Below are 14,913 nucleotides of genomic sequence, written 5' to 3' on the forward strand. Positions count from 1 at the left end.
CACGCTACGGAGTAATTGGGGTGAGGTTTTGTTTTCGGTGGGTTTTCTTTGTTTGTTTCTTTGTTCACGATATTATGGGAAAACGGCTGGACCAGTCTTCATGAAACTTTCAGGATAGATGGGCATTGGACTCAAATAGAACCTCCCACATTTTGGGGGTCATCCGGTCAAGGTTTTTGTGGCTACTGCTTCATATAGAGGCGCTAGCCACTATGTCACTTTGCTGTAAGAATGTAAGAGTGTAACAATCACGCAGTACAGTGTGTTCTGATTGGCTGAGAGCAGTACGGTGTGTTCTGATTGGCTGAGAGCAGTAAACAGTACAGTGTGTTCTGATTGGCTGAGAGCAGTACGGTGTGTTATGATTGACTGAGAACAGTAAACAATACAGTGTGTTCTGATTGGCTGAGAGCAGTAAACAGTATGGTGTGTTCTGATTGGCTGAGAGCAGGAAACAGTACGGTGTGTTCTGATTGGCTGAGAGCAGTAAACAGTATGGTGTGTTCTGACTGCCTGAGAGCAGTAAACAGTTCAGTGTGTTCTGATTGGCTGAGAGCAGTAAACAGTACAGTGTGTTCTGATTGACTGAGAGCAGTAAACAGTTCAGTGTGTTCTGATTGGCTGAGAGCAGTATACAGTGTGTTCTGATTGGCTGAGAGTAGTACAGTGTGTTCTGATTGACTGAGAGCAGTAAACAGTTCAGTATGTTCTGATTGGCTGAGAGCAGTACAGTGTGTTCTGATTGGCTGAGAGCAGTACAGTGTGTTCTGATTGGCTGAGAGTAGTACAGTGTGTTCTGATTCGCTGAGAGCAGTACGGTGTGTTCTGATTGGCTGAGAGCAGTACGGTGTGTTCTGATTGGATGAGAGTAGTACAGTATGTTCTGATTGGCTGAGAGTAGTACAGTGTGTTCTGATTGGCTGAGAGCAGTACGGTGTGTTCTGATTGGCTCAGAGTAGTACAGTGTGTTTTGATTGGCTGAGAGCAGTACAGTGTGTTCTGATTGGCTGAGAGCAGTACAGTATGTCCTGATTGGCTGAGAGTAGTACAGTGTGTTCTGATTGGCTGAGAGTAGTAAACAGTACAGTGTGTTCTGATTGGCTGAGAGTAGTACGGTGTGTTATGATTGGCTGAGAGTAGTACAGTGTGTTTTGATTGGCTGAGAGCAGTACAGTGTGTTATGATTGGCTGAGAGTAGTAAACAGTACAGTGTGTTCTGATTGGCTGAGAGTAGTAAACAGTACGGTGTGTTATGATTGGCTGAGAGTAGTACGGTGTGTTATGATTGGCTGAGAGTAGTACAGTGTGTTTTGATTGGCTGAGAGCAGTACAGTGTGTTATGATTGGCTGAGAGTAGTAAACAGTACAGTGTGTTCTGATTGGCTGAGAGCAGTACGGTGTGTTTTGATTGGCTGAGAGCAGTATGGTGTGTTCTGATTGGCTGAGAGTAGTAAACAAGTACGGTGTGTTCTGATTGGCTGAGAGCAGTATGGTGTGTTCTGTTTGGCTGAGAGCAGTAAGTAGTACGGTGTGTTCTGATTGGCTGAGAGCAGTAAACAGGAACTGACTGGCAGAGAGCAGTAAGCAGTATAATGTGTTCTGATTGGCTGAGAGCAGTACAGTGTGTTCTGATTGGCTGAGAGCAGTACAGTGCGTTCTGATTGGCTGAGAGCAGTAAGCAATATAGTGTGTTCTGATTGGCTGAGAGCAGTACAGTGTGTTCTGATTGGCTGAGAGCAGTACAGTGTGTTCTGATTGGCTGAGAGCAGTAAGCAGTATAGTGTATTCTGATTGGCTGAGGGCAGCAGAGAATCAGAATCAGAACCATGTTTATTGGCCAAGTATGTTCACACACAAGGTCAAACTCAAGGTCAAAATCGTTTTTTTGCGATATCTTCCTTCCTGTTCATCATAAGTGCTCCCTGGCGAGGTTCGTTTTACCTGGCAACCTTTCTTGTAGATTTGTAGTCGTGTGATGTTTAATGTAAAATTATGGTCCTGGAGAAATGTTTCGTTTTAACTCTGCACTGTTGCAACTGTATATGGTTAAAATGACAAACAGAAGAACCTCAACCATAGAGAAAGATGCTCAGGACGGCTGCTCTAAACAGGCTGATTATGTTTAGTTCAGTATTTGAAGACCAAAATTTTTGAAGCCTCCAAAATGTGCCCTGTGGTTTCCCTTGGCGATGCCTGATGTCATTTTTTCTTGAAGCAATGCATGACCCTACGCTGTTGGCTCTTTACGGCTTGATAGACGTACTGATGTATGATGTACTATATATATATTATTTTGGTGTGTGGGCACGTGCGGATTCGTCAGACAGAAATAAATCTCTCTCTCGCTCGGCCCAAGTCACACCATCATGGAAAACAAATAGAGGACTTGTGTAGTATGAACACTTTAATACAAAAAAGTTCACAACTTCTGTAACATTTCCAACATAACCAACACTATTACAAACAAAACGATGCTGTACCAAAGAGCAACTTAACAACAGCATGCCAGAACCAGAATAACATTGCTACAGGAACAAAAAAATATTCATTCAGTATTTTTTTTAATATTTAATACAAAAATTATAAAAATGCTTCAGAAATAAAATACTTTACACTTCACAGATCAGTTTTTCCTCATTTTTCAGTCCCATTTTCTATACTTTACAAATTATTTTACAAAACAAAACAAAATATATTTACATTTTCTAAAATAGGGTACACTGATCAAGCTCTAAAATATGGAGGAAGAAAAAAAAAAAAGGAGAGAGCCAGGAGAAAATAAAAATAAAATAAAATCCTAAATTCAGTGTTGCTCAGGTTAAGGACATTTGATTGGGCTTTCTTTGGATGAACCTTTATGGAAAAAGGTTTTCAAGAAAAATGATTATTCCGGACTAATTTCAAGAAGAAAATGGAGGAAATTGAGAGAGGAAAGAAGAGAAGGATCATCTGATCAGAGATTATTTGGTAAATAAATCAGATTTTCTTAATCAGAAGTCAGAGTGAACTGAGTCTTGACCTCAAAATGGCTTTGTGAAAATGTTTGGGGAATAAAAAGAGGTCAAGAAGCGATTGAAAAGAAAGCATCAAGGGGGAAAAAAAGCAAGCGAGAGAGAAAGAGACGTGCACTTCTTCCCTTGTTCGTATTCAGCCCTCGAGTCAGTCCTCACACGAAGTCATTTACATTTAAATGGGACATGGAACGAGCCTCGGGTCTGAAGAACTGCACAAAAGATCTCGAGCAGAGGGGTAAAAATTAAAAAGTGACAGAAACATGAAAGAAAGAAAGAAAAAAAAAAAAGAAGTGTCCCCAATGAACAGAAACAAAAACACCGTGGTGCTGGAACAAAATGCTTCAAAGCTCTGTAGAACATAAACCAAACCAGCTGAAACGAGTTGACGATCGGTTCTGTGACGCGTTTTGTGATATTCGACGTGTTTATATTATAATATTACTATTGAGGACGTTCTCCTGTTCCATTCAACAGGAATGATCCCTAATAAAGCACCAATCCTAGGCCACATAAAGACAGCTCTGTCTTCTGAAAGTCCTCATCTTGGACAGAATCGTGTGCAGAATTAAACGCCAGTCATTTTGTAAACACAAAACTCTGATAATATTGTAAACCGTGATAAAGATTTAGGCAGTTATCACAATTAATGATGTATTGGCCAATCACTTCACTGTAGCTGAAATAAAAAATTATAATTAGTGTCTTTACCCAATTTAATAAAAAAAAAAAAAAATCACTCTTGCTTCAACTCCATTCATTCTGTTATTTCTGGAACCAAAACAAGTATTCTAGAACCATCCAGAGGATTGGAGTACCAGGCTAGAGCTTGGAAAAAAGACAAAGTGAGTATCTTGGTCACAGTGTTGATTTTTTTTATATATGTATAAAAACAAACAATCTAGAAATCACGCCAGGGAGATTATAAATCACCCGATGGATTGGAGAAACACAGTCAGCATTCTAGAACTGCACAGGAAAAGCCCATCACTCTGAGGATCTCAGATGCGGTTCCAGAATATTCGGAGTGGCAGTGGACTGGAGAGAATTTCTTCCTCAGGGAAGATTCTAGAACCATGCTGATGAGAGTGTCAACACTGAGGAGCCTAGAACCACATCAAAGATAAAAAAAAAGATTCAAGAACATATTTTTTGAGGGGTTGGGGCAAAGACTGTCCAACCACAACAGACCTTTTCATCATCAGAACTTCACCAGGGGTCTAGAACTGCAGTGAAGATTATCGAGTCCTCAGGCTGATGCCCGGGCATTCTAGAATGACCATGGTGATTCTAGACCAGACCCTAACATAATGCCGAGGACTGCAGAACTGCATCGAAGTTTCCAGATCCACAGCGAGGCGACCACACTCACTCTGGTGAATCTAGAATCGCAGTGGGAAAACTTATCACTATGTGAATCTTAGAAGCACCACGCACGTTCTAGAAACAGACTGGGGAGACTATCATCACATGGATGACTCCAGAACCAGGCCAGAGTGAACCACAATTCTAGAAGCATGCTAGGAAAACGATCTTCACGCAGAGTACTGCAGAACCTCAATGAAGAATCTAGAATAGCTCTAGGGAGACTCACATCGCTTTGAAAGTTGAAGTTAAAAAAAAAAGTGAAGAATCTAGAATAACTCCGGGGAGACTTGCGTCACTCTGAAGGTTGTAGAACCACAGTAAAGAATCTAGAATTACACTGGGGAGACTGGCATTGCTCTGAAGGCTTCAGAACCACAGTGAAGACTCTAGAATTATGCTGGGGAGACTGGCATTGCTCTGAAGGTTGTAGAAAGAGTGAAGATTCTAGACTTACTCTGCAGAGACTAGCATCACTCTGAAGGTCAAAGAGCCACAGTGAAGAATCTAGAATTTCGCTGGGGAGATGTGCATCACTTTGAATGTTGTAGAACCACAGTGAAGAATCTAGAATAACTCCAGGGGAACTCGCATCGCTTTGAAGGTTGTAGAACCACATGGAAGAATCTAGACTTTCTCTAGGGAGACTAGCATCATTCTGAAGGTTGCAGAACCACAGTGATGATTGGTGAACCAGGTATGGGAGAATCTCCCCACTCTGAATATGATTCCAGAAACCGTCAAAGGATTCTTTAACCACTTCATGAGCGCTTTGGTGTTGAACAGAGGAACACTAAATTAAGATCCAAAAGAACCCCATTCTATGTTAAATACCAGTGTCGTATCCAGAGATGCCTTTTGAAAGAAGTGTCCTAAGGCAGAATGTAAACCACAGCACCAACCACTAGCCTTGTTAGTGTCCAGACTTTAGCCAATCCTTTATCACGGTTTTGAATATTTTGGTATAGAGAAAAATTAATTACACCTGACAGTTTCACTCTCGTCCGCTGAACAGGATGACGAGATTATCCTCCTCGAGGACGATACGTGCAGTGCTGCTTTGTTATTTATCCCAAATAAGAAATCTCAGAAGACAACAGTCAGCATTTGGTCGTTCGAATAGGACAAGGCCCCAAAATATTGCCTGTCCAGTGCAGCCTCTTTCCGAATTAAATGATCTGTAATATACTGCATCTCTGAAATAAATCACAAAGCTTCTGTTTGGCTGTACAAATGATGAATGAATACAAGACCTGCGCAGCACCATAGGTGATATCGGTAAAAATCTAAAATCAACCAAGTTTCACAAAAATAAAATAGGAAGTGCAACAACTGAACACAAAATGACATGTTTCCATGCAAAGAGAACGTTGTTGTTTTCTCCCCCCCCCCCAGTACCAGGATTCTAGAGCCAAACTTTTGGCTCTAGAATCCACAATGAAGATTCTAGAACCACACTATGCATTAAAGAACTAGGCTGAAGATTTGAAAACAACACTAAGAATTCTAGAACCAAAAGATACTAGGATTCTGGAACCGCTCTGGAAATACACTGCGCCTCATCACTCAGAAGATTCTAGAACCACAGAGGAGACTTTAGAGCCACGGCAGGGAGATTTTCACCACGAACCCATAAGAAAGACTCTAGAACTATGCCAGGGAGGCTCTCATATCACAGGGCATTCTAGAATCACGGCAAAGACTGAAGAACCATGCAGGGGAGACTAGAGAATTCTTGAAATGCAGTGATGATACTACAACCCCGCCGAGAAACTTATCATCGCTCTCGGATTTAAAAAAAAAAAAAAAGGCCATGGCAGGGAGACGATCATCATGCACAGCTTTCTCAAACCACAACAAAGATTCCAGAACCATCATCACTTTTGAGGGAACTCTAGAACCATACGCAATTCCAGAGCCATACCAAAGATTACAGTGATGCTTCGAGAATGAGTCTATGGACATGCAGACATTTCCAGAACTGATCATTCAAGAGGCAAATTATGGATTGTACAAGGGTTCTAGAGTCACAAGGGGAGGGGAAAAAAGAAGTCTTTAATGCCAAACTAAAAGCTGCTCTTGGTGCATCATCAAACAAACATCAAGAGGAACCCAAGATGATGAGAAAGTCTGTATGAGGTTTACACCTATTCTCAGAAAATCTCACATTTTCAGAGGATTCTGAATGCTTTTAGATGCCTTATTAATAAAACACACAATAACCCCACCCCCCAACACGCCCTGAAAAAAAAATCTTATTAGCAAAAATATACATATGTATATACAGATTTATTCCTTTGAAACCTTATGAAAATGGTAGTCGAGGTTTTTCCTTTTGCCCCAGTTACATTCCTATGAACAGAAGTGGGAAAGAGGTTCACCGTCCCGCGTTCTTCGAAACGAAACGTGGCGTGCTAAGCGGCGTCTCGCGATATCCAGCCGCTCTCTGTGAGGAAGTTTAGGATGCGTCTTTTCAGCATTTTGTCCAGGTAGCCCGGTAAGCGGCTCTTGGCGGGGACGCCTTGCCGTTTCTGCAAATGATCCTTAATTATGATAGTTTTGACCGTCAAATATCGAGTTGGACTCAAGTTCAGCGAGTTGCACAGGACCTTCTCGCGATCCGAAAGCAGTTCAAAGCCCGGTAAGTGTTCGATGGCTGAGAATTCACCATCTTTTCCTTCCTCTTTGATGGTGCTGGCTCCGCCCCCTGTATTGGCTCCACTTCCAGAGTTAGCACCGCCTCCGATTCCAATCCCAGCTCCACCACCACCCCCGCCTCCACTGCCTCTCTTGGAGCTCTTGTTTTCTTTCCGTTTCTCGCGCTTGTGACGCGCTGCCTCATACTCGGCTGACTCGTCGAGACGCGTGATGCCGTTGCGCCGGTAGCGCTGGAGTTCACGCACTTTGGCACGTAGCACCCGCTCCTTGTGCATGTTGTCAAAAAAGTCCTCGAATTCTCTGTACGCCATAAACTGACAGAGCGCACGTAATTTTGCCCGCTGCTCACGCTCCTCCTTTGTGATTTTGCGCTTCACAGAACCCGATGATGTCGAACCCACAATGGGCGGAGCCAAACCAGCACTGGCACCTCCGCCGCTCCCTTTGTCTTTCTTCTCACGACCAAGAAAGGCATTGACGAGGTTGTAGTCACGGGCGACGTCTTTCCGGCGCTGGCGCTCGCGTAGCTTTCGCACGTACATGTCAACGTGAGCGCGCTTCATCTCGAGCTCCACGTCCTCGTCATCGTAGTTCACAGACAAGCCACTGACAAGCAACTCCGCCTCCTGTTCGTATTCCACCTCGTAGTCGTCGCGAAGCGGCATGTATCCGAGCTGCTGCTGTTCAGCCGGCGTGAGTTCCAGCGGCGGTGGGGGCGCAGTGAGGCTCGGGGACAGAGGCGCCCCGCCTGGACACGTGTGGTCCGTCACACGGTTCGGGATCAGCTCAGGGATACACGCCTTCCCCAGGTTACCGTGGATGTACATGGTTACATAATGATCCATCACCTCCTGCGGTGTCCGGGAAGCACCCACGTGGGCTGCCATGTCCTCCTAAAACACACACACTTTTATTAATATTATAGTTGTGATGTACATGTACATAATTAAGCAATATCACACTCCAGGTCGTCTAGCTAGCTCACACTGATTTGTACATTCCTGTTAAAGGTGTTTCCGGTAAAATACGCATCTCTTCTTCCTTTTCATCTTCATCTGACGAGCTGTCATATTTTAATATTCCTGAAAAGTACAACCCCGATTCCAAAAAAGTTGGGACAAAGTACAAATTGTAAATAAAAATGGAATGCAATGATGTGGAAGTTTAAAAATTCCATATTTTATTCAGAATAGAACATAGATGACATATCAAATGTTTAAACTGAGGAAATGTATCATTTAAAGAGAAAAATTAGGTAATTTTAAATTTCATGACAACAACACATCTCAAAAAAGTTGGGACAAGGCCATGTTTCCCACTGTGAGACATCCCCTTTTCTCTTTACAACAGTCTGTAAACATCTGGGGACTGAGGAGACAAGTTGCTCAAGTTTAGGGATAGGAATGTTAACCCATTCTCGTCTAATGTAGGATTCTAGTTGCTCAACTGTCTTAGGTCTTTTTTGTCGTATCTTCCATTTTATGATGCGCCAAATGTTTTCTATGGGTGAAAGATCTGGACTGCAGGCTGGCCAGTTCAGTACCCGGACCCTTCTTCTACGCAGCCATGATGCTGTAATTGATGCAGTATGTGGTTTGGCATTGTCATGTTGGAAAATGCAAGGTCTTCCCTCAAAGAGACGCCGTCTGGATGGGAGCATATGTTGCTCTTGAACCTGGATATACCTTTCAGCATTGATGGTGTCTTTCCAGATGTGTAAGCTGCCCATGCCACACGCACTAATGCAACCCCATACCATCAGAGATGCAGGCTTCTGAACTGAGCGCTGATAACAACTTGGGTCGTCCTTCTCCTCTTTAGTCCGAATGACACGGCGTCCCTGATTTCCAAAAAGAACTTCAAATTTTGATTCGTCTGACCACAGAACAGTTTTCCACTTTGCCACAGTCCATTTTAAATGGGCCTTGGCCCAGAGAAGATGTCTGCGCTTCTGGATCATGTTTAGATATGGCTTCTTCTTTGAACTATAGAGTTTTAGCTGGCAACGGCGGATGGCACGGTGAATTGTGTTCACAGATAATGTTCTCTGGAAATATTCCTGAGCCCATTTTGTGATTTCCAATACAGAAGCATGCCTGTATGTGATGCAGTGCTGTCTAAGGGCCCAAAGATCACGGGCACCCAGTATGGTTTTCCGGCCTTGACCCTTACGCACAGAGATTCTTCCAGATTCTCTGAATCTTTTGATGATATTATGCACTGTAGATGATGATATGTTCAAACTCTTTGCAATTTTACACTGTCAAACTCCTTTCTGATATTGCTCCACTATTTGTCGGTGCAGAATTAGGGGGATTGGTGATCCTCTTCCCATCTTTACTTCTGAGAGCCGCTGCCACTCCAAGATGCTCTTTTTATACCCAGTCATGTTAATGACCTATTGCCAGTTGACCTAATGAGTTGCAATTTGGTCCTCCGGCTGTTCCTTTTTTGTACCTTTAACTTTTCCAGCCTCTTATTGCCCCTGTCCCAACTTTTTTGAGATGTGTTGCTGTCATGAAATTTAAAATGAGCCAATATTTGGCATGAAATTTCAAAATGTTTCACTTTCGACATTTGATATGTTGTCTATGTTCTATTGTGAATACAATATCAGTTTTTGAGATTTTGTAAATTATTGCATTCCGTTTTTATTTACAATTTGTACTTTGTCCCAACTTTTTTGGAATCGGGGTTGTATCATTTGCTGTGTCTGCTGATGATGTCACTCACACTACTGTGGTGTTTCACATGACAAGTGGAGTGAAACGTCCCAGTGCTGTTATCGCGAAACTTCAGCACTCTCAGAACGCCGCTCGACCAATCAAATTAATGGACCGGACCTAATGATTGTATAATTGTTAATAACTGTGTTAATACACCGTTACACCTTTAATATCATGACACTTAGTATTTGCGGCTCATACATCAGATGTATCAGATGTGTTGATAATCCGAACATATATTTTTTCTTAAGTGGTTAAATCGACCCAAATATGAGCACTTCGAAGGCATTTCACCAAACTGATCTGTCCAGAGAAGGTTTTATGCAGACTCATCGGCTTGCTCGGTGCCCCAGGAACCTTCAGTTTAACATAAGTCACATCCTTCACTCTCTTTTCAAAACTAATACTCACGATGTGAACCTAACACATGCCACATTACATAACCTAACCTGATTGTCACTGTCTGACAAGATTGAGTACTTGCATAAAGTTGAGAAATTCTGACAGAGAGATAAATAGACAGAGAAGCAGAAAAAAAAGACAGACAACTAGAGAGACAGACCAACAAACAGACAACTGGAGACACAGACAGACAGGTAACTAGCCAGCCAGCTAGACAACTAGACAGACAGACAGACAAGTAGACACACACAGACCGACAACTAGACAAAAAGACAGACAAACAAGCAAACAGACAACTAGACGAAAAGACAGACAGACAAACAAGCAAACAGACAACAGACAGACAAACAAACAGACAACTAGACAGACAGACCAACAACCAGACAACTGGAGACACAGACAGACATGTAAGTACCCAGACAGACAGACAACTAGCCAGACATGTAGACAGCTAGACAGACAGATAAGTAGACATGCACAGACTGACAACTAGACAGACAACTAGACGAAAAGACAGACAGACCAACAACCAGACAACTGGAGAGACAGACAGACAGGTAACTAGACAGACAGACAACTAGACAGAAAGACAGACAAGTAGCCAGACTGCCAGACAACGAGACAGACAGACAACTAGATAGACAGACCAACAACCAGATGAAAAGACAGACAGGCAACTAGACGAAAAGACAGACAGGCAAGTAGCCAGACTGCCAGCCGACTAGACAGACAGACAACTAGACAGACAGGTAACTGGACAGACAAATAGACAGACAGGTAACTAGACAGACCAACAACCAGACAACTGGAGACACAGACAGACATGTAAGTACCCAGACAGACAGACAACTAGCCAGACATGTAGACAGCTAGACAGACAGATAAGTAGACACGCACAGACTGACAACTAGACGAAAAGACAGACAGACAAACAAACAGACAAATGGAGAGACAGACAGACAGGTAGCTAGACAGACAGACAACTAGACAGAAAGACAGACAGACAGACAAGTTGCCAGACAACGAGACAGACAGACCAACAACCAGACGAAAAGACAGACAGGCAGCTAGACGAAAAGACAGACAGGCAAGTAGCCAGACTGCCAGCCGACTAGACAGACAGGTAACTAGACAGACTGACAACTGGACAGACAAATAGACAGACAGGTAACTAGACAGACAAATAGACAGACAGGTAACTAGCCAGACAGATATTTATGTTCTGTTCACAGTTTAATAACCCCTCCCCCTCTAACACGCTAAACTCCCCCCTGTGCAGTGAGACAGATTAAAGTTGTGATTAATGTACCCAGTTGCCGAACCCATACTGTTCGATGGCATCGAGCAGCGACTGCTCTTCCCTGCTGGTCCATCCTCCCTCCGCCTCGGGACCCCACAGAGTGAAGCGGCCGCCGTCCACTTGCTGATAGCCGTGCCATCTGCGGTGATTCCCGATCTCCGCTCCGGCCGAGAAGCACTCGGGGCACAGCTCGATGTCGGGACAGTCGGTGCAGCGCAGCCGCAGGTTCGTCACGTCCGCCAGGCAGTTCACGCAGTACTTCTTACACAGGTCCGCCATCTTGGCGCTGGCTTGTTGCTCGCTCTCCCGCGCGCGCGCGCTGCCTCTCTCTCTCTCTCCCTGTGCGTGTGCGCGCTTTCGGAAGCCGCGCGGACGTTTGTGTCTGGCGCATGCGCATCACGGCGACGTCGTGCACTCGCCTCGCCAGGGTCTCATGAATATTCATACCGGTGGCGAGCGAACGCGCTGATTGGTTGTATCCAAGACGACCAGGAAGTACACAAACGGATCTGGTGTGAATTTTATTCTCAACTCTGTTCATTCCTGTTTCACACATTCTGGACTTCAGAACCACGCAGGTCCTGAAATATGCCCACTTTTCACATGCCTATATTTTAGATTCTTCTTATTTTATTCGATTTATCTACTTTTATCTTGAAAAAAATCTGTTCAAGCACCAGGCAAATTCCTTGGACTTGGCCAATAAACTCGGTTCTGGTTCTGGTTCTGGTTCTGATTTAACCTCAGGTAAGATTATACTTTACTATGTGATCTGCATTTTGATATGTTACATCATATATATTACAATATACAAATATAATTTTTAAATGATAAAATAAATAGTGCATATAAAAAGAGCTTTAAAGTTGAGTCATAACAAAACACAAGTTTTTTGAAATTTACATGAATTCACATTGGGTTTTTTTCAGTAGGATAAAAACAAAAGCAAAAAAATAAGAATTGTTTTGTCATAATTTTTAAAATTTTTGAAACACTGACTCACCTAATAAACTGCCTCGTGTAAGAAAGTGAGGTTTCTTGAGAAGTGTTGGTGTGAAATATTCAGGAACTAGAAAAGCACTACCTGGCGACTTGTCCAGGGTGTACCCCGCCTTTCGCCCGTAGTCAGCTGGGATAGGCTCCAGCTTGCCTGCGACCCTGTAGAAGGATAAAGCGGCTAGACATAATGAGATGAGATGAGAAAAGCACTCGGAGAGCGCAGACCTCCGCCAAGCAACTCATTTCACCACATATTGAGATACTAGAATCCTTGAAAAAAAATCCTGGATCCAGAAGGTGATCCGGATCACCGCCAAAGTTCAATGGATTGTTACTTGTGCCCAGTCACACCTCTGGAAAAAATTTCAGAGCAATCCGTTCATAACTTTTTCCGTAATGTTGCTAACAGACAAACAAACCAACGCTATCGAAAGCATAACCTCCTTGGCGGAGGTAATCAAAGCAGAGCTCCATACTGAAGACAATATGGTGGAGCATCGATCTGATTTCTGATGGCTTTTGTGACTGTCGGGAACCTGATCGTAAGTTCAAGGCAACGTATCTCATCAACACCTGATGACCGGACAGCAAAATCTGTATCTTTATTTCCATAAGATACAGTAGATGGGTTTTTAGGCGGCATGGTGGTGTAGTGGTTAGCGCTGTCACCTCACAGCAAGAAGGTCTGGGTTCGAGCCCCGGGGCCGGCGAGGGTCTTTCTGTGCAGAGTTTGCATGTTCTCCCCGTGTCCGCGTGGGTTTCCTCCGGGTGCTCCGGTTTCCCCCACAGTCCAAAGACATGCAGGTTAGGTTAACTGGTGACTCTAAATTGACCGTAGGTGTGAGTGTGAATGGTTGTCTGTGTCTATGTGTCAGCCCTGTGATGACCTGGCGACTTGTCCAGGGTGTACCCTGCCTTTCGCCCGTAGTCAGCTGGGATAGGCTCCAGCTTGCCTGCGACCCTGTAGAACAGGATAAAGTGGCGAGAGATGATGAGATGAGATGGGTTTTTATTTACAAGATTCACAAGAATAAGGGAGATGTACAGAGCTGCAGTAATTACAGAGGAATAAAATTGATGAGCCACACCATGAAGCTATGAGAGGGTATTGGAGGCGAGATTGAGAAGAGAGGTAGCAATCTGTGAACAGCAGTACGAGTTTATGCCAAGGAAGAGCACGTCGGATGCAATTTTTGCTTTAAGAATGTTAATGGAGAAATACAGAGAAGGCCAGAGAAAGCTACACTATATGTTTGTAGACCTGGAGAAGGCATACGATAGAGTGCCGAGAGATGAGTTATGGTATTGTATGAGAAAGAGTGGAGTGAATGAGAAGTATATTAGAGTGGTGCAAGACTGAGAACAGTGAAACAGCAGTGAGGTGTGCAGTTGGAACGACTGAATGGTTCAAAGTGAAGGTGGGACTCCATCAAGGATCTGCTTTGAGTCCTTTTTTGTTTGCCATAGTGATGGATAGCTTGACGGACAAAGTGAGGCAAGAGTCACCATGGAACATGATGTTTGCGGATGATATTGTGATATGTGGTGAAAGTAGAAAGGAGGTTGAGTTGGGTTTGGAGAGATGGAGGGATGCATTGGAACGAAGAGGAATGAAGGTGAGCAGGAGCAAAACAGAATACATGTGCATCAATGAGAATGGGGATGAGAGTGTAGTGAAGATGCAAGGAGTAGACGTAAAGAAAGCTGGTGAATTCCAGTACCTGGGGTCAACTGTGCAGGAAAATGGGGGCTGCGATAGTCAGGTGAGAAAGAGAGTGCAGGCAGGGTGAAGCAGTTGGAGAAGGATTTCGGGATTCGTTTGTGATGGGAAAGTCCCAGCAAAAGTGAAAGGTAAGATGTATAAGACAGTAGTGAGACCAGCTGTGATGTATGGATTGGACACCGTACCCTTAATGAAGAGACAGGAGGCAAAGTTGGAGGTGGCGGAGTTGAGGATGTTAAGGTTTGCGATGGGAGTGACAAGGTTGGACAGGATAAGGAACGAGTACATCAGAGGGACAGCACAGGTGGAGAGCTTGCGAAGGAAGCTAAGAGAGATGAGACTGAGATGGTATGGGCACATCCTGAGAAGAGATGCAGAGCATGTGGGAAGGAGAATGTTGAGGATGGAGCTGCCAGGCAAACGAAAACGAGGAAGGCCAAAGAGGAGATACATGGATGTGGTGAGAGAGGACATGAAAGTGGCAGGTGTGGTAGAGAAGGATGCTGAAGACAGGGAGCAATGGAGACGAAAGATCCGCTGTGGCGACCCCTAATCGGGAGCAGCCAAAAGAAGAGAGGTTTTTATTTAGTGCTTATTTTTAATTTGCTTTATTTTTTAAATAATGTGGGATTATTTACGAACACATTTTACAGAAAATATTCACCACAGTTTCATATAAAACAATTTAAAACAGTTTTATTCGTCCACTCGCTTGTTGGACAGCTGAGA

At 43.7% G+C, this 14,913-nt stretch overlaps 2 protein-coding genes across 5 annotated transcripts in view; one reads left to right on the forward strand and one right to left on the reverse strand.

Annotated features, from left to right (window-relative positions):
- Window positions 1-2,437: 2,437 nt before the first annotated feature.
- Window positions 2,438-11,788, reverse strand: tada2b (transcriptional adaptor 2B). 3 transcript variants are annotated; one of them, XR_009654240.1, is made up of 3 exons: window positions 11,472-11,788; window positions 6,681-7,927; window positions 2,438-4,393 (listed from the first exon to the last, which is right to left on the reverse strand). XR_009654240.1 is itself a non-coding variant. In XM_060915941.1 (3 exons), exons 1-2 carry the CDS (start codon window positions 11,739-11,741, stop codon window positions 6,791-6,793), a joined length of 1,407 nt encoding a protein of 468 aa, XP_060771924.1. In that variant the 5' UTR covers window positions 11,742-11,788; the 3' UTR covers window positions 2,438-4,117; window positions 6,758-6,790. The 3 variants fall into 3 exon arrangements, 1 of the variants encoding a protein (XP_060771924.1); XR_009654244.1 differs by having other exon boundaries at window positions 2,438-4,117; window positions 4,203-7,927; XM_060915941.1 differs by having other exon boundaries at window positions 2,438-4,117; window positions 6,758-7,927.
- ccdc96 (coiled-coil domain containing 96) overlaps window positions 11,504-14,913 on the forward strand; it is a 30,637-nt gene continuing 27,227 nt past the window's right edge. For both annotated transcript variants that reach the window (XM_060915950.1, XM_060915960.1), the window contains exon 1: window positions 11,504-12,209. The gene's annotated coding sequence lies outside the window, so the exon portion shown is untranslated. The remainder of the gene's footprint in view (window positions 12,210-14,913) is intronic.

This window comes from Neoarius graeffei, chromosome 1, assembly GCF_027579695.1.
Source record: "Neoarius graeffei isolate fNeoGra1 chromosome 1, fNeoGra1.pri, whole genome shotgun sequence".
Lineage (NCBI taxonomy): Eukaryota > Metazoa > Chordata > Actinopteri > Siluriformes > Ariidae > Neoarius > Neoarius graeffei.